Source organism: Podarcis gaigeae (genome assembly GCF_964106915.1).
Source record: "Podarcis gaigeae genome assembly, chromosome: 1".
Classification (NCBI taxonomy): Eukaryota; Metazoa; Chordata; class Lepidosauria; order Squamata; family Lacertidae; genus Podarcis; species Podarcis gaigeae.
In genome coordinates this window covers 72,944,493-72,963,497 of record NC_139678.1, presented here as the reverse complement: position 1 = coordinate 72,963,497, position 19,005 = coordinate 72,944,493, and the positions used below count along the sequence as shown (strand labels likewise).

Below are 19,005 nucleotides of genomic sequence, written 5' to 3'. Positions count from 1 at the left end.
GAAGGGGGGGAGGAAGGGGAGGGCCGAGCGAGCGTGGCCGTCACGTGACGCGGAGGGAGCGAGACGGCGTGACGCAACTGCCAGCCGCATTTGGATGACGCCTGCTAAGGGGCGGGCGGGGGGAAGGGGCGGTGAAGTCACGCGCGCTGCGTTGTGTTTGGAGGCGGGGCAGGCCAGGCAGGAGAGCCGAGCAGCTGACAGGCGGGTGGGGCTCGCGGGGAAAGCCGACCTGTAGCCGGGAGCTGAGGCGAACCGCGCTCCCAAAGCCGACTTCCAGGCTGCGGCATTATTGTCCCTCAGGTGGGCGCTTGTTATCCCGCCCCCTCCTTTCCCCGGGGGAGGGTTGGAAGGGGAGAGGGCTCCGCAGGTGCCCCGCGTGCTTCTCTGCTGCCAGGTGTGCCGAGGCGGCTGAGGGGTTTCGGTTTGGGGCCTTCCGCTGAAGCTCAGTCTCGCTTCCTTATTTCTTCCCTCTGACGTTATTTGCCTTGCAATCTTTTGCCCTTGGGCGCCATCCCCAAATCTTGTCCCTAGCAAATGGTTTTACATGGTGTTCTTAGGCTCTCATAAGGTTGGACCAAAGTGCAGGGGCGCCGACTTATAAAAAATATTGGGGGGGCCCATACCGGGGTCCTGCCCCGGGAAGTTTTCTAAATTTTAGATTAAAATTAGTGAGTTTTAAAGTTTTTTAAAAGTATTTTAGAGTCATATGATCAACATTAGAACCCCGAAAACTCGACTCTCTATAACTCCACACTCCAGGAAACTCGACAAGCCTGAAACACTTTTTGGCTTTGGAAAAAACAAAAACCAAAAACACGCACGGTATTTTCGTAAAAAGCTAATTTAATTTACAGTAACAATTATGCTTATAGACTATTACAGAGCAGTGAATATATAGCTCTGAAAAGACTGAAATGATATTTAAATAAATCCTAAACTATCATTAAAAGAATAAAACATAAAATATTGCTGTCGCACAGTAATAGCACTTTGATTAATAAGTGAAATAGCTAATTTAAGCTTACTTTGAATAAGGCTGAGGGTTCATTAAATAAATATAATATCTCAAAGTTAATGCTTTAATACAGTTAATAAAGTTAATACAGTATGCCTAATACTGTATGTAAATACTGTAATACTGTATGTAAATAACGGGCTTTAATTGGGTCTTACACCCTAAAAATATTTAAGTATTTGAAAATAACTAATACAGTACTATAGTAATATAGAAATACAGTACTAAACTAGTACTAATATTTCAAAACTGAAAATTTAACATTCTGTATGTATTTAATTCTCTATTTTATAAAGATTTTTAATATCTGACAGTGAGTTTGGAGTAGCCCAATGCAAAAATCCTGAGGATCCATGTGGATCCATGCTTTGTAACCACGTTTTTGCACCACTGTGACCCTAGGCAACAGTGGGTGCGTGATTTTTTTGGTGCAAGATGTAGCCATGGACATGCTATGTGATCTGATGGTGAATTTGGGGTGACCCAATGCAAAAATCCTGAGGATCCATGCTTTGTAACCACGTTTTTGCACCATTGCAGCCCCAGGCAACAGTGGGTGCGTGATTTTTTTGGTACAGACTGTAGCCATGGACATGTAATGTGATCTCATGGTGAATTTGGAGTGACCCAATGCAAAAATCCTGAGGATCCATGTGGATCCGTGCTTTGTCACCACGTTTTAAATGGGGAGGGAAGGAAAAACACAGAAGGGACAAGAAGCACAAGAGGGGTGTGCGGAGAAGCAGCTGGCTAAGAATGCAGGGGAGGAGTTTAACGGGGTGGGGGGGAGGAAAGGAAGGCAAAAGTCCCCCCCCCCAAGCCAGCCCTCTCTCTCTCCCACCTGCATCCCTAGAGCACGGAGAGGAGGAGGTGGTGGGCTGGAGCCTGCACGCAGTGTGACTAGGAAAGAATTAGAAGGAAGGACTCGATCCTTTCCTTAACCCTCTGCTTGCCAGGAGGGCAGGGGATTCCCTGCTCTTTGTTGAGTTTGAGCAAACGCAGCAAGAGAAGCGGGTGGGCAGTAAGACCCTGAGGCAGAATGCAGGAAAGCAGCAGCTTCCGCCTTCCCTCCGCCCGACCGCCCGGTCTTATTTTTGCCTGATTTTTGCCTATTTTTGCCCCTGTGGAGTCGGCGCCTATGCCAAAGTGTGTTTTGGGTGCAGAGTCCGTTTCCTTATCCATACGTGACTGATCTCTCTTTTGGGGGTGGGGAGGCAATCCTTTGGGTCAGTAGGGCACATCATAGGAGATGAATTTTCCCTGTCACGGAGTTGGAGCGTCCATGCTTCAAATCCCAGTTACTTTTTCGGACCGCAGGTCTGGTACAAAAGTAATGACTTGTATGCAGTGCTTTTTTTCCTAGAAAAATAGGCACCGGTACTCAGCATAAAGTTGTTACTTTAAGTGCCACACTTTTTAACAACAACAAAAGAGGTGCAGGTACTTCTTAATCTTGAGTACCCCCTGAAAAAAAGCATTGCTTGTATGGAATTGGCAACAACCACCCACATTTCTGTTGTGCTATGATTTGCATTTGGTTCATATATGGTGACAATAGAAGGTTCCTTTTTCTATCGCTTATTGAATTTATGTGGGTTGGAGAAGAGCTTGGAAGAAAAAAGTGTGTTCTTTGTTATGATCGAGTCTTTCCTATTTAAAGACCAAAAATGAACACATTAAACTGTTCTGCTTTCAAGTATGTGAGCATGTTTTGGATTTCATCTTTGAACTGGGTTTGTGGGTGGATGCTGATATCTGTTGGTTATGCCAATGTACTGGGGCCATTTTTCTCCTAGAAAGTGCACCCCAAATTCTTATGAGATGATTTGCAAGTACTGTACATTATTGTGTTGTATTTGGCATGTGCAGTCCAGCCATTTCTATGTGAATGTTTGAAGTGAGTTCCCCTGAATTCAGTTCCCCTGATTCAGTTCAATCTGGAATTGAAGCTACAGAAAGCTACAGAAAGCTTACCAGTTCTGGATCAGTCAGCTAATTAGTAGTTGTGTAACTGATATCCATCTGTCTATGGTTCAGTTTATTTGTCCTATCATAGAAGTATTAGCAATGTTAAATTATGTACCTTCACAGAAGAAATAAATGTATAGGAATCCAAATGTTTAACAAGTGAAGAAGTTGTATTTCACATTTTTATATTTCATTTTGATAGGTGGAGCTGGAAAATGAAACAATAACAAACTTTTGAGAGACTGTTGTATCTTTCATGCCAGTGATGTCTATGCCTGTGGTACCTGAATCTTGCAGCCATGTATTGGCAGAGTTTGAGTGCCTCAGTCCACTCCTTTCTGCTCTCAGGCTGGATTCTAATCGTCTGAAGGTGCGTTCAAGTCATAATTGCTATAATGTTGATATTTGCTTAACAGCATTTAGAAATACCATGTACTTGTAGTTCATAGCATACATTCCAAGGTGGAAACTGTAGACATCCACTGGCAGAAAATTTTACAAGAAGCTTTGAGGCTAAAGCATGAGTTCTCAGTCATAAAGACAATTAAAAGACAAATGTTAAGAAGATAATATTCTGAATGTGGGGAGAACCTGATGGTAAAACTTTCTGCTTATTTTTGAAGAGAAGATTTTATCTGCTTAATGGATTTCACAAATTATTTTATTAAGTAGAAGGAAAATATGCAAGAGTTGGTACTATACTATTTATTGGAGAGTATAATTTAGGGCACTGTTAGCTATACTCTGTAATTCTAAGGGCTCAAGGAGAGGCCTCTTTCATTTAGTTAGATACCACTACAAATTTCAACAGAAATTTGTAAGTGGTTTATATTTCTTTACAGGAGAGACAACACCTTGTTGCTGTCATGCTAAGCAGTTCATAGCAAGACATTTTTTGACCCATTTGCTATTATAATGGATCAGTAGTAAGAGTGAAATAGAGTCCCCATTCCATGATACATTTTTTTCTTCCTCAGTAGAACTGAAAATAAAACAAGTATCATTAATGTATTTTCTTACAGCAACCAGCTGGTTTTTAACGCTATCCTTTTTCTCTTTTCTAAGTGCACATGTATAGCAGTTTCTCAAAAATGGTTGGCGCTAGGTAGCTCTGGTGGAGGCCTGAATCTAATCCAGAAAGATAGCCGGAAACAGAGACTTTTTCTCACTCATAAGGTAAGATTGAAGGAATGCTTCTAAGAAACCTCAGGCTAAGAATGAAATGTTATTTGCAGAAAAAAATAAAGTTTTTTTTTATTTTAGATACAATTTTGTATCTCATTTACAAAATTTAGAATGATACTTAGCCACGTCATACTTGGAGCAGAGCCACTGCAATTAATGGCCTTAAGTGCCTTGATTTCAGTGATCTACTCTTGAGTGTGAGCTAGTTGGATATTGCCCCAAGTCTTTTCAGCTGCTCTTTCAGGCCTTAGATGACTAAGAAAATCTTCTAAAATGTGAATTGTAGCTAATGCAGAAATCAGATCAAGAAGACCAATAAGACATCAAAGCTAAATTATTATTTTTTACCATTCTTCACCCAAAGACCACAGGGCGGTTTACAATATATAAACACAAAAATACATACCATAATAACAAAAAAACCCCTCCTCAGTTCTAAAGGCCATTAGCCAAATGCTTGGAAGAACAGGAATGTTTTTGCCCAGTGTTTAAGGATATATAATGAAGACGCCAGGTAAGCATCCCTGTGGAGAGCATTCCACAAACTAGAAGTCACTGCAGAAACAGCCTGTTTTCAGTTTGCCACCATCCAGACCTCTTATATTCAGCCTAATAAGGTAGCTTATAAGTAACAAAAGTGAAAATGCATTAATACAATCATACTATCAATCTCAATCTCAAAGCATTAAGTCACCGGAATCCTTCCCACAGGGCAGTTGGTGTGATAAAGGGATAGTCCACCTAGAACAGACTCTGATTTTTATTTTTGCTTCCTTCTTTCATATGTCAAAAATCAGGTAGGGAGTGGGCAATAAATATGAAAAGAAAATGTATAACAGCTACAAATCAGGCTTTGCTGGGGCACTAAATATTAATAGGACAAATCTGCTTTATCTCCTGGTAGGAAGGTGCCATTTCCCGCATTTCCTTTTGTTTACATGATGAGGACTATGTTGCTGTAGCTACAAGGTGAGAACAGTTATTTATGTATTTGAAATAAGTTGGATTACTGTTTTGGCATTACAGTACTGGGTTATTTTTTTGGAAATGGTAGAGGCATTTCAGTAATGCAAATAAGGGAATCCATTCCGATGATGAAAATAATGTAAACATTTAGAGGCTAACCATTTTAAAGTATAGCATATTTATAGGAGCACATGTACTCCATCTTCCTCTTCCCTTCATTTGTGGAAGGCTAGGCTCTTCCACTTCTGCTTTGCTCTTGCTACCAAAAGCAACCAGCTGTGATTTGTGTAGACCTCAGACCTGGATCTGAAATAGAGCAAACACAAGCCAGCATTTGCTGCATTCAACACAATACCAAACTGGTTTGCAGCAAACTATAAGTGGAAGGATTATATCTGTTCCATTTATTATTCATTGTTGTAGTTAGATTTTAATGTATTTTGCTGTTTACTGTTGGGATATTGATCTGTTGTTTGCAGTTTCAACAGTCTGGGATTTTTTAATGGAGAGTGGCCTATAAACCATATTAATAATAAATTAATAAAAGTTTCTTTTCTGACATGCAAGTGAATGGGAAGAGGAGGTGGGAGGCTGAGGCTCACTGTGGCTTATTGTTCAAATGACAATCCATTATTTGTCATTATGTCTGAACCAGGCCAGTGTCTCTTAAGCTGAGAGAGATGCAGTAAGTTCATGAGCTGACAAATCAGAAGAACTTGGATTTATTTCAGTTTTCTACATTTTCAAGTACTGTACAGTATTTGTTGTATAGATTTATTATAAGCTGCTCGAGTGGCATACAAAGTTTGTATAAAATAAATATTTGTATGTAAGTTCTGGACACTGTTAAATATGTGAGAGTTTGTGAGAAGATGACAGATTTTTATTTTAGTAATTTAGTTATTATATTTTACAGCCAAGGCCTTGTTGTTGTCTGGGAATTGAATCAGGAACGTCGTGGGAAACCAGAAAGGATTTATGTGTCCTCTGAGCACAAAGGCAGAAAAGTAACAGCTCTTTGTTGGGATACTAGTGCATTTCGTGTTTTTGTTGGTGATCATGTGGGCAAAGTGTCTGCCATCAAGATTAATACATCCAAACAAGGAAAGGTAAATTTTAAGTGAGATTTTGAACATAAGAGCAGGCTTCTACACATTTTGGCTGGTCTTAGCCAGATTTTGAGGTTACTAGGATCTTCCAAGGCTGAGAGGAAGACGGAGGCTAGTGCATCATATAGTTCATCACAGTACTTCTGATGTGTTGGAGAATCACCAAAGGGGAGCATAATATACCGTATTTTTCGTCCCATAGGACGCTCCGTCCCATAGGACGCCGGGCGGCAGGCTGCTATCCGCAGCATGGGGAGCCCTGCAGGGAACTCCTGCAGAGCTCCCCACACTGCGGATGCCTGCCTGGCGCGAGGGGCGCTCTGCTTCAGGGCGCCGCTTGCGCCGGGCGGCAGGCTGCTATCCGCAGCCTAGGCAGCCCTGCGGGAACTTCCGCAGGGTTGCCTAGGCTGCGGATGTGTTCCCGAAGCGCCGGGCGCTGTGCTTTCAGCGCACTCGGCGCTCCGGGAAGCAGGCTGATATTCGCAGCCTAGACAGCCCTGCGGGAACTAGGGCTGCCTAGGCTGCGGATGTCTTCCTGAAGCCATCGACCCCGGTGCGCACCGACCCCTCTCACTCTCCAGGCTTCAGCGAATGCCTGCATTCACCCCATAGGACGCACCCAGATTTCCCCTTCATTTTTGGAGGGGAAAAAGTGCGTCCTATAGGGCGAAAAATACGGTACACAAGCCCCTGTTGTCATCCTGATCTTCGTTGGCCTGGCATTTCTGAGATTTTCCAAAGACATCCAAAGTGCAGCTTGGATGTGGGAATTGATCTCTTGTACACTCCCCAATTCCAACCTTAGGAAGGAACATAGGCCTTACCACATTTACTGCAATGGTGATGAATACTTACCATGACAGAGGAGTAGCTAGAGTATATGCAAATTCATGCATAAAGGGAAACACTCAACTGTGTGTGCCCAAATTTACAAAATTAAGCAGGTGGTCACATGTAGATCTTGATAATCTTATTTGCATTACATGATCTGTAAGAACTGTAATGTCTGAAGTCTGACATAATTCTGATACAAACATTTTGTTGCAAAAAGACAAAATATGAGGACAAAATTCTGGAAGCTCCTTTGCAGTTCATGTTTTATTTCTTCATGCTTAAGCCTGGGTCTTATTGATCCTTAGATACTGATGAGCATTTACAACTCCAGAGAGGGTATCCAGGCATTTTAAAAACAAAATGAAGTGCAACCTGAACAATTTGAATTTTATTTGTGTATTTTTCCAGTTTCATGTAATCAATTTTGCAAGTCGATTTTTCCTTCAGTGCTGAAATAATTCACTGTACATTTCTCCTTTACCTTTCTTTAGGCTACCACTGCGTTTGTGATGTTTCCAGTTCAGATTATAACCACTGTTGATTCTCGTGTGGTTCAGCTTGATTATTTGGATGGAAGGTTGCTTATCTCTTCTCTTACCCGATCTTACTTATGTGACACTGAGAGGTAATTAATGTATTCTAAAGTAATGCTGGTGCCATTCTGGGTTTGATTCTCTACAGATCATCTGCAACTCTACTTTTAACATTAATTTGCACCTAGGAATAAGTAGTAATCATTTTGTCACATTTCTGAAGAAATAGAGCAGAATCCACCTAACTCCAGGGCTTCTGCAACAGAGCTCCCCCTGCCTGCTGAAATTGGTTCTGGGAGGTTGGGAGAACCCCCTAGAACAGCGCAGGAGAGGAAACTCTTCAATCTGGCAGGCTGATATGCTGGTGCAGACAGAAAATTTGCAGTTGCATGATGTTGAATTCCACCCACAATTTAGTTTATTCGTGTTTTAATTTTTGTTTTTTGTTATCAAGTCATCTAGAGCTGCTAGCAACGTGTAAAAAACACAATGCTAACTGCTCACTACATCTCCTCCTCTGAGGCATCACTACAAATACGGTTTTGCCATAGGCCTCTCCATTGTTTGACTGTTTCTCCTTCACCATGAATCGATTAGAGGCCCATGCCGTTATCTTCTCCACTCCAAGGCACAATTGCCAAACATATGCCCAACTACTCGATGCCACCTCCATTGTCCTTTGGAAGGGAATACTCTTTTCTGCAGATGTTCTTGAATGAATAAATGCCAGTTCAATTTCAGCCACATGCTCCTCGGTTGCCAACTTTATCTGAATAAAAAATGTATCAACTGTGAAGATATGCATGTCACTTCATTCCACAATGATTAAAACTGGATTTTCCCCCTCCCCAAAATGTTTTTGGTTTATATAGGGAGAAATTTTGGAAAATTGGAAACAAGGAAAGAGATGGTGAATATGGATCTTGTTTTTCCCCTGCCGGAAAGAGTTGTGGCAGCCAACAGCCTTTGATATATTGTGCACGTCCTGGTTCACGGATGTGGGAAGTGAACTTTGAAGGGGAGGTGCTAAGTACACATCAATTCAAACAGCTCTTGTCATCACCACCTCTGCCTGTTGTGACTCTAAGGTATTGGTCATAGCAATATAATCTTTACGTGTTTGTGTTCATCTTGATTGTGGTTTTCCTATAGTGGGGGAACAGTGCTGTAATGTTTGTGACTGAGGTCATGGGGTGGGCGAAGGTAACGTTGGCTGATGTCAGTTGAGAGTTTTCTTAGAGTTTTCTTTCTGCCCTGCTTTCCATTGAGTGTGGTGTGGTGCTTGTGGTACAGAGATACACAGCAGGTGTTGGTGGAGTGTAAGATTTGAATTAGGGCTTAGGGAGCCCAAAATCTCAGCACATATGAAAGCCTAGAGGCTGGGGCTCAATTCACATGTTTTGCAGAGCTACCACTTTGTGGGTACCAGTCCCCACATTTATGGAAGTGGTGCATGTAGCCTGGGCAAATTTTAACAATGCAGTCTTCATTTGAACAAATTGCTAACTGCACAGATATGTACCGGGTTCCTGAAAGCAGCCCAGCTGTAAAGACACTGTTTGTGGTGGATTTATATGTTGCTTAATCTAATGCCAAGCTTTTCAGATGATTACATCTGATTTTTGTGGGGTTCGCCAGTCCCTAAGAGAGGTTGCCAGGGAATCACCTTCCACTGAGCTAGCTCTTCTTTGAACATTTTTCTGGATCCAACCTGATAATTTATTAATTGGGAACAAATATATATATTGGTGGTGGGGTTTTTTTAATGCAGTAGAAGAAATAATGTTCAGGGAAAGATATCTTCTCTAAACCAAACAAATATAAAAGGGTTCAACAACAAAAAAGAACAGCCATACATAACTGGGCAATGCCAAATAATTCAGAATTATACTTCGATTCTTGAAACAAAAATTTAAGTAGTGCTTGATCCAACAATTAAAACTGAATAAACCTAATTGATTAAACTTTATTTCTTTTTAAAGGGATGATCTGGAATATAAAGTTTCAGCCTGTTCCCCTCAGTCTTTGGCTTTTCCTAGGCTGCTTTATTTGAGGTAAATATGAAGCCATTTATTCTTGTAACCCTGCAGCTAAAACAATTCAGATCAGCAAAAAAATTTAGTTGACAAATGGTACATTTAGGTTAAGTGATCTCTTTCAGCTTTCTTTTCTTTTTTTTTAAATATAATTTTTATTAACTGACCAATCAAAGCAAATCAAGTCACATCACATAAATTCTGAATTACAAAGCCGAATTTTAAATTTTTGTTGAGGGGACCCATATTTCAAGTTTCAAAGGGGGATTCCGATCATCTTCTTGCTACTGCGTTCATATCCAAATCAGTCCAGATAAAGTTCATAATTCTATCCAGTCTTATCTTGCTTTTTCCACGTATCATCTTGTTCGTACATTTTTCTTTTTCCTTTATGCTCCCTTCTGATAATCTCCTTAAGCAGATAAACACCAATTATATCCTGTGTGGATTTTTCCGTTCGACCAATCCTCATATCGTGATGGTTTCCATATATCATCACTTTCATAAATAACATCGCTCTTTCCATCATTAATCTCAGGGTCTGTTGTTTTTAAGTCCCACTGAGGAGTCTCACCCACAGTATAAAAACAGCTCTTTCCTCCTCCCAGACTCAAGTCCTCCGACAGAGCTTACGAATATGGTGACGGTATTTTTAACTGCGTCATTCCAGAGCTCTTAAACTTTCCACGCTTTTCTTAAAACATGCTTTGGTTAGAAACTTTATCTCCACACAGTCGTAAATCCACAGCTTAAGTCATTAAAGCAGCATTTTTGACTTGTGGGGGGGGGGGTTCTTGTTTAATCACATAGAGGAAAGAAAGAAAGGTGTTTTTCCCCCCTCCCCCATCCAGTCCTTTTGCCATACCGAGTCTTGGCTGTCTTCTCAAAATTGATTCTTGTTCTTCCGACTCGTCTTGTTTATCAGAGAACTCTTCAGTTAGCAGTCTTTACTCCCCCTCCTTCCTTGAAATATGTGCACTCGCTTCTTCCTAATTGTTCCTTTTGAAGTTCTTGCAGCTAGCGGAGTGGATCAGAGACGGCGTCCAGGAGCGCCGAAATCCACAGGAGGGCATTCTGGCCTAGTGCCCCCATCCCCTCAAATTCGGGGGTGGTATAGGACACAGCAGGCAAGGGCAGCCCCCCCCCACAATCCTGGGGGGGTAGGGAGGCTATTTACTCCCATCACAGCCTCCTAATTACCCCCTGTGGGTCGGAGAGATGTTATTGTCAGCCATCTTCCGATGCGCCCCTAGTGGCCCCTGTCTTTCAGCTTTCTATTATTGCATTTCTATTATGGCATTTATATCTCACCTGCCTTCCATGTTGCTCAAGATAGAAACATGTATTTTGTCCCTGCACCAACCTTGTGCAGTAGGTTACGCTGAGTGAGACCACATTCACACCATACATTTAAAGCACTTTGATATAGTCAGGGCTTTCTCCAAAGAATTTTGGTAGCTGGAGTTTGTTAAGGAAGCGGAGAGTTATTAGGAGAATGCTTTCCCCCTTACAGAGCTACAATTAATAATTAATTAATAATAATAACAAAATTTTATTTATATCCCACCCTGCCCAGCTGAAGCTGGGCTCAGAGCGGCTAACAAACAGTAAATATTATTATAAAGGTAAAGGGATCCCTGACCATTAGGTCCAGTTCGTGGCCGACTCTGGGGTTGCGGCGCTCACCTCGCTTTATTGGCCGAGGGAGCTGGCATGCAGCTTCCGGGTCATGTGGCCAGCATGACTAAGCCGCTTCTGGCGAACCAGAGCAGCGCACGGAAACGCCATTTACCTTCCCACCGGAGCGGTACCTATTTATCTACTTGCACTTTGACGTGCTTTCGAACTGCTAGGTTGGCAGGAGCAGGGACCGAGCAATGGGAGCTCACCCCGTCGCGGGGATTTGAACCGCCGACCTTCTGATCGGCAAGTCCTAGGCTCTGTGGTTTAACCCACAGCGCCACCCGCGTCCCAGTAAAATAATACAACATTCTAAAATCATTTCATTATAAAATTCCCAGAGTTCCCTGTGAAGAGGGATTGATTGTTAAACCACTTTGGGGATGGTTGCTCTAGGAGGGGAATAGGGGTCTCCAAACAGCTTTCTGCACTCTTTGCTACCAGAATTCTTTGGGGGAGCCCATTACTGATTAAGGGGGTATCATAGGGCTTTAAATGTATGTTGTGAATGCTGCATCGTGGAAGGTGTTAGAATGTTGTCATTCAAACTTTCAAATTTTTGTGTGTTGTGATCACAACAAATTCTGGATACCCACATCTTTTTTCTTTACAGTGAGCACTGTGTAATGACATGGACAGAAAGAGGCATTTATATTTTCATTCCACAAAATGTTCAAGTTTTGCTCTGGAGTGAAGTGAAAGGTAAATTACGTTATTTGTAGTGAACTTGGATCTGTTTTATGTGCTCTTGAAACTGTACATACGTCAGTATAAAGTTCACCATGCCTTTGTGAGAAGTGAGGTTGATACCTGTTTCGCCATGAATTGGAAGCTGGTGCACGCAGTGTGCAGTGGGGGGAAATGTGTTGCATCAGGCAAAATGGGTAATGCTTTTCTACATGAGCATGTACTTTATTTCTTAATAGCCACAAGTGCTTGAAACAGTCCCCTGTTTTAGATATGGAATGGCATAAAGACTGAAAGGGAAATCAGGCTTGCATTTCTTACAAGCACTGGGACAGGCAAATTGCTCTTGTTTGTGGTGGTGATTATTAGCCTGAAGAAGAAAGTATTCTCCTATCTAGTTTTCATATGTTTATAAACATGAAAATCTTGAAAGGTGCAATCAGACTGTTTTAGTTAATATGAAGTATAGTATTAAACATTGGGGAGCTCTGCACTGACTCTTGTAATCTTCTGTTTTGCCTAGATATTCATGATGTTGCAGTATATAAAAACGAGCTCTTCTGTTTGCACACCAGTGGAAAAGTCTCTCACCTTTCCCTTCTACCCGTGGAAAAATGTATAGAACGTTTACTTAGAAGAAGCTTTTGGACGCTTGCAGCCAGGGTCTGCTGCCTCTTCCAGAATTCTATTGTCTTATGTCGGGTAATCAAAGCTTAATATATCATTTTTAAAAAATGTCTTTTTAAAAGCAGTTCTGACAAATAGTAAGTCCTGCGATGCAAATAAAAGATAATCTATTACCTTAGGATCCAGGCCACGTGGTAATCAAGGAACTTCAGGGAAGAAAAGTTTTTTACACCTTGCTTCTCTTCCCCCCTCTGCAGCAGCACCCCAATGCTTTGAGGGTTTTGTGTTTGTTTGTTTTTTACAGTCAAGCCGTGTATAAAGTCATGATATAAATAAAATAGTAGATTTTAACCTGTTTAATAAAACTTTATGCATTATTAGGCAAGAAAAGCTCTTCCCATAGATAAGCTAGAGCATTTGAAATCTCAGTTGGATCTTTCAACACAAAGTGATATCATTACCCAACTTGAAGAACTGATCTCAAAGCTGGAGCCTTTAGATTCTGCATGCAGCAGCAGGAGGAGCAGTATTTCTTCACATGTAAGCGTATTCCTATAAATGCGATCCATATTATAGCTAGATTTTCATTCCCTTAAAATTATATTTTATCAGTGCTTCATTATAGTTAGCCTTTTTTTAAAAGAGTGGGTACATTTTGTACATTTGATAATTATAATAGGAGCTATAGTTTGGGCTGTATTTTCTGTTCCAAGATGCATCTGTTGTTATAGCAGATTTGAAGTCACAATGCTAAGAGAGCTTTCATAATACAATAAATATGCATATATTCAAAACAGTCTAGGAATAAATGTAATCTTGCTTGGAGCAGATTTTAGCCGGTTCAGACGCCTATAAGGGGGGAAAAGGTGAATCACTCCAAATCATTTCCCTCCCTGTTCTGCTAATGGAAGCCTTACTGCCAGCTTAACAACACCTTTTTGATACAACCCTTTGTATTATTTATTGCATCTTAGTTCCATTGTTCTGTGTTATGTTGATAAGCTGCCCTTAGAGCATTTACTCTCAAAGGAGGTATAAAACTATTTTAAATAAATAATTTGGAGTATTATAATATCGATTAACTCTAGAAATAGCAAGGGCATGTTCCTGCTCTGACTTCATATGCATTTCCCATTTTTTTCATTAGGAGAGTTAAATGTGTGCTCTTCTGTACTAAAATCAGTGGCTTGTCTTTTGGCTGGATAAAGTTTATAAAGGCAGACTTTAAAAGCTTACATTATGATTTCTCAATAGGAAAGTTTCAGCGTATTAGATTCTGGCATTTATCGTGTTATTAGCCGAAGAGGCAGCCAATCTGATGAGGATTCTTGCTCCTTACATAGCCAAACTCTATCAGAAGATGAAAGATTGAGAGAATTTCACACACACCAGGAAGAAGAGCACCAGGAATTTGGTAATACAAACATTTATTAAATACTTGTGTGTGTATCCTGTAAATAGATGGGGATTTGCTGCTGGCTCTGAAAACAAGGTTGTTGCTAATTCCAGCTGTTTGGTGGCATTGTTAGGGACTTCTACACTCCCCTACAAATTATCATTTAACTTGCTTATGTAGCGACAGTTTTGAATGCTGGTGTCATGTTTTCCTCCAAAGTAATTTATTAAAATTAAAAGGTTGTACCTCATCATTTAAGTAACAGGTGATGTAATTCTTAGGTGGAAGTCTGATAGTTTGTGTGAGAGAGACATCACTGCTTCATGTCATCTACTCTTGATGTTGCTGCCCTGTCATGTAAATGAAGGTTGCTATCCTGTTCAATTCATAAAAATTGATTCATAAATTCACTCAAGTAGAAAATCATAATGACCTCTGCTGCTTTCATGGCTCTCCTTTAAGATTTTGTGTTCAGAAACCTGTTAGCCTCTTCTGCTACAGTCAAGCTTCTGTGAAACTCTGTAAGCACCTGAGTTCTGTATCTCAGAGTGACACCAGCTTTTGGCTGACAAGGTGATTCAGTGTTTTATAGGAACTAAGCAATTCTGTGTGTAATGGTGGGGATTCAAAACTTGGAGCTGTTTCACTTTAAGGCTGAAATTGTATTCCTTCTGTAAAATGGAAGGAGGTTCATTGGACCTCAGGAGGATAGTTTAGTCTTGTACATGAAAAGTAATGTTTTGAGTCATTACCACATTATCAATGGTTGGTAAGAGAGCTTTGTTTATTGTATGCGGTGTTTTAAGGGAGAAATGTCCTGGTGATAAATACTCCATTCTTTCAATGAATATTCCCCTAGAACAACAGTAGTTTGAATATAGATGACCGGAATATGGGGGTTTACCAAATTTGCTGGTAACGTCAAGCTGTAGATTTTCCATGTTTTGGATTAAGGCTATACATGCATGCTTTGCTTGGTGCTGTTTCCTGATAGCATTTGTAATGAATAGTCCTGTTCTTTGAAGGGATTCCTTTGTTCTCACTCATATACAAAATTAAGATTTTTAAACTGCTGTAATTTTCTCTTGGGCAAAATATAGTCCCTCTTAAATCTTAGCTTTGGCCTTGAACAAGCTGCATGTTTGAGGGTTTATTTGCAAGAATGCTTCTAATTCCATAAATTAAGATGAAGAAGGAATTTAGACATTCAGGTTTCTTGAAACAGTGGTAATAGCAGCAAGGTACTTGCTTTTCTTGTGTGTTCCCCATGCTCTTTATTCTGTAAACCCCTTGCTCTTGCCTTTGGAGGTTTTACACTGTAAGCTCCATTTGCCGCTTGTCACTTTGCTTAATACATTGTAGAAATGATCTGTTGCTCACTCTAAAATATCAGTGATATTGAGGCTATTCTCTAATCTCTAAATTAAGTGTTGCATAATTGATTCTAGGAGACACTGATATAGATATAGGTATAGGTATAGGTATAGATTAGATATAGATATAGATATAGATATAGATATAGATATAGATATAGATATAGATATAGATATAGATATAGATATAGATATAGATATGTTTGTGTGTGTGATATATACACACCACACACACACACATTTGAAAAGTCCTCAGGTTCTGTAGATTCTAAATTGCTGCCCGAACCTCAAATGCATATTAGCAGTATGTTTTAGGACTCCTATTTCAAGCTGCATTTTACTACAGATGCTTTGAAACTAGGCCCAAAGTTATCTGACAAATCGAGGAGCTTTCTTAAAAAAGTATAACTGCCAGATCACCTGCTGGTGGTTCAGATTGTGTTGTCATTTCCCATATGATTTGGCAAAAGGTGGCAATTATGGCTGAATGGCTTTTGGCATTGATACCTACTTGAAGGAGGTGAAAAAAATCTGTTGTGAAGCACAGCACCTGACCAGTCCTAAGCATATGTTGTCAAATCACTCCATTTTATGACTTTTAAATTTTAATTTTGTTTGTTAGACACTGTATCTCATGCTTCTGTGATGGTCGACACTGATCGGAATGAGACTTTTCTTCCATTCAGTATTCCATTGTCATTCCGTTCCCCATCTCCCCTCGTCTCTCTTCAAGCTGTCAAGGACAGGTAAAATCACATGTGAATTCCTCACCCATTACATACTTTTTGTTTTGTCCAATCATTAAACATTACTTGTAACTCATGCCACATTTTTCCATGCTAGCCTTTGACTCCTTGAAACTAGCTAGCTGAAGGTGGGCTGGGGTTAAAAGTCTTTACTTAATCATTAAAGGGCATAAGAGTGTGGTGGGAAAGTTTACCTTATCCTGGGTGGCTCATGAATCTTCAGCTGTTTACCACTAATTTTAACATGTGGGTCATGCTTCTGCAACTGTGAATGTTTTTCATTATCCTTCTTAACCTAGCTCTTCATTACAAGTATAACACTATACCATCCCAAGTAGTGCCAGTTTGGAATGCTTTGAGTGCTTAAAGGCAGCTGTAGGGTGTACAGAGTTATCTAGTAAGGATCCAGTGACTGACCCATTGGTCAATACTATCCTCACTGGTGAGTTTTAAAACCAATAGGAGCAAACAATTAGCATTAAAGTCAAATAAGTCCTCTCATGATTGGAACCAGATGCAGGGCACAATCAAGGAGTTCTCAGACCATGGATTCAGGATCGGGAGAAGAGATTTGAAATGGGATCGATGCCATTCATAGATATATAAAAAAAATATAGTTAAATGATCCCACCTCTATAGGTACCCAGCACTTACTACTGTTTCAAACTTCATATCTGATTAACTTTGAGGTCCTAAAGTTATCAGGATGTGTCCTGCTTGGAGGCCTCCGCAGAAGACTCTTCTGATTATTAATTTCAGCACAAGACAGAGAAAGCATTACTTTCAGGTGATATGTGGATGTCTCTTCATTCCTGCATTGAAAAATTGGCCATAGAACGGTCAAATAAAATACTGAAATTTAAAAGATGTTTTTAGTCCTTGAATTGGCAATGAAGCAAAGTAAATGAATAGGTCTTTAGGGGGAAAAGCAGATTGCTTGCCTTTGGGCCATATAGTGATGCTGCATTTTAACATTTTAGAGGCTGGAAACCACCACAACGGAATTGATAATGATGATTTTGAGGGTTGCTGTAAGACAGCCTTCCCCATGACTTTGATAGGAGTTATACTCTAAAATAACAGGAGGGCACCAGGTTGGTGAATACTGTTCTAACACCACCTCACTCTCCATCTTCCACTTGTTTGAGAAGAGAGCGCCTGAAAAGGGCTATAGTATGAGATGTGAATTCTAACCTTCTTGAGATTATGAGCTCAGACAGTTCAGTATAATGTACCCACAATGCTCGTAACTGTTGTTCTGGTTGAAAGTGGCTACAAAGGATAATGGAAAAAAGAAATAGTGGCTGTTATATTTTCCCTTTTGAAAATATAAAAGCCAGCAGCCATTCATATCTAATTAACTTCTTGATTTACAGTTTTCAAAGGAGGAATGGCCATATAGTTTTAGTAGTCCTTGGTATAACCTAAAACATAATTTGCACCCAGCACAATCCTCCAGTTAGATTAACACAGTGTGTTCAGCATGGCATTTGCATACTTTGCAGACTTTGGGGTTTCTCATCATGCCCAGATGTTTCCTCTCTCCCACTTCCTTTTTTTCCCCCAAAAAATTGGTCAACTCTGAGCCTGACGAAGAATTCTGTACACTTGAAAGCTTTGTGATATTGCTTTGTGATCATAATAAAGGTGTTGGTCTACTGCTATTCCTATTTTCTAATGATTGAACATCTGTATCCCCCAGCAATTTTTGCATACGTGGGAGAAAACAAAAGCTATAGTGTTGATTACTCTCTTCTAATTAAAAGAAACAATTCTACAATCTAACATGCTAAAAATTGTATGAACATTATAGAAACAATGCATCTAATCTTGGCTACACCAGCTCCCTGATTTCACTTACCTTTGTTCATTTATACATAGCCTAAGGTCCCAAAGGGACAGAGGTGGTGCTGTGGGTTAAACCACATTGCCTAGGACTTGCTGATCAGAAGGTTGGCGGTTCGAATCCCTGCGACAGGCTGAGCTCCCATTGCTGGGTCCCTGCTCCTGCCAACCTAGCAGTTCAAAAGCATGTCAAAGTGCAAGTAGATAAATAGGTACCACTCCAACGGGAAGGTAAACGGTGTTTCCGTGCGCTGCTTTGGTCTGCCAGAAGCGGCTTGGTCATGCTGGCCAATAAAGCGAGATGAGCGCCGCAACCCCAGAGTCGTCTGCAACTGGACCTAATGGTCAGCGGTCCCTTTACCTTTAAAGCCCCAAAACATGAAATAAATAAAACTGGAATGAATGGTGTACTTTCAAGTATTATGTTCAATATAGGAGTGCTATTGCATCAACAGTGTTAAGTGGGTAGAGCATCATAGAAGCAAGGATTTGTATTTGAATTTTCCACTTTTTAGGTTCAGCGTTTCCCTGAACACATAGCTTAATCCCAGCAATCAGCTAATTTGGGGTACTAGTCCTTTTAACCATATTTTCTTTAACCTTGCTTTAACAATCCTAGATCAACATTGTTTAATGTTCTAAAATCTCTGCTTATGCTGACCAAAATAATTTTGCCTTGTACGCACAGAGCAGCAACATATATCATCCATCTTCTTGATCTGCTTTATATATCTGAAGACCTGTGCAAGCTCTTGCTATGATAAATTCTGAGGTGCCACACGACTGCCTTAATCTATGGTTTTTTCCTTTTTGGTACTCACACAATGTTTACACTTAACTTACAGTGTTTCTAGCTTTGTACGTAAGACCACAGAAAAGATTGGTACTCTTCATGGGAGTCCTGATAGAATCAGACAGGACATTAAAGATGAAGAACAGCTTCCAGAAATGACTGCTAGACTAGCCCAACCTCAAGAGGAAGGAGAAGACGACGAAGAGTGAGTA

At 40.5% G+C, this 19,005-nt stretch overlaps 1 protein-coding gene across 3 annotated transcripts in view; it reads left to right on the top strand.

Moving 5' to 3' along the window:
* The window catches only part of HPS5 (HPS5 biogenesis of lysosomal organelles complex 2 subunit 2), a 30,977-nt gene that overhangs the window by 266 nt on the left and 11,706 nt on the right, over positions 1-19,005 (top strand). For 2 of the 3 annotated variants that reach the window (XM_083704342.1, XM_083704343.1), the window contains exons 2-14: positions 3,186-3,353; positions 4,049-4,159; positions 5,073-5,137; positions 6,051-6,243; positions 7,569-7,702; positions 8,483-8,698; positions 9,593-9,664; positions 11,940-12,028; positions 12,537-12,715; positions 13,022-13,180; positions 13,895-14,054; positions 16,032-16,155; positions 18,846-18,998. In XM_083704342.1, coding sequence (XP_083560468.1) covers positions 3,240-3,353; positions 4,049-4,159; positions 5,073-5,137; positions 6,051-6,243; positions 7,569-7,702; positions 8,483-8,698; positions 9,593-9,664; positions 11,940-12,028; positions 12,537-12,715; positions 13,022-13,180; positions 13,895-14,054; positions 16,032-16,155; positions 18,846-18,998 — 1,769 coding nt within the window. In that variant the 5' untranslated portion in view covers positions 3,186-3,239. Of the gene's footprint in view, positions 1-26; positions 301-3,185; positions 3,354-4,048; positions 4,160-5,072; positions 5,138-6,050; positions 6,244-7,568; positions 7,703-8,482; positions 8,699-9,592; positions 9,665-11,939; positions 12,029-12,536; positions 12,716-13,021; positions 13,181-13,894; positions 14,055-16,031; positions 16,156-18,845; positions 18,999-19,005 lie in introns of those variants that run through there. The other variant, XM_083704341.1, reaches the window with a different exon arrangement.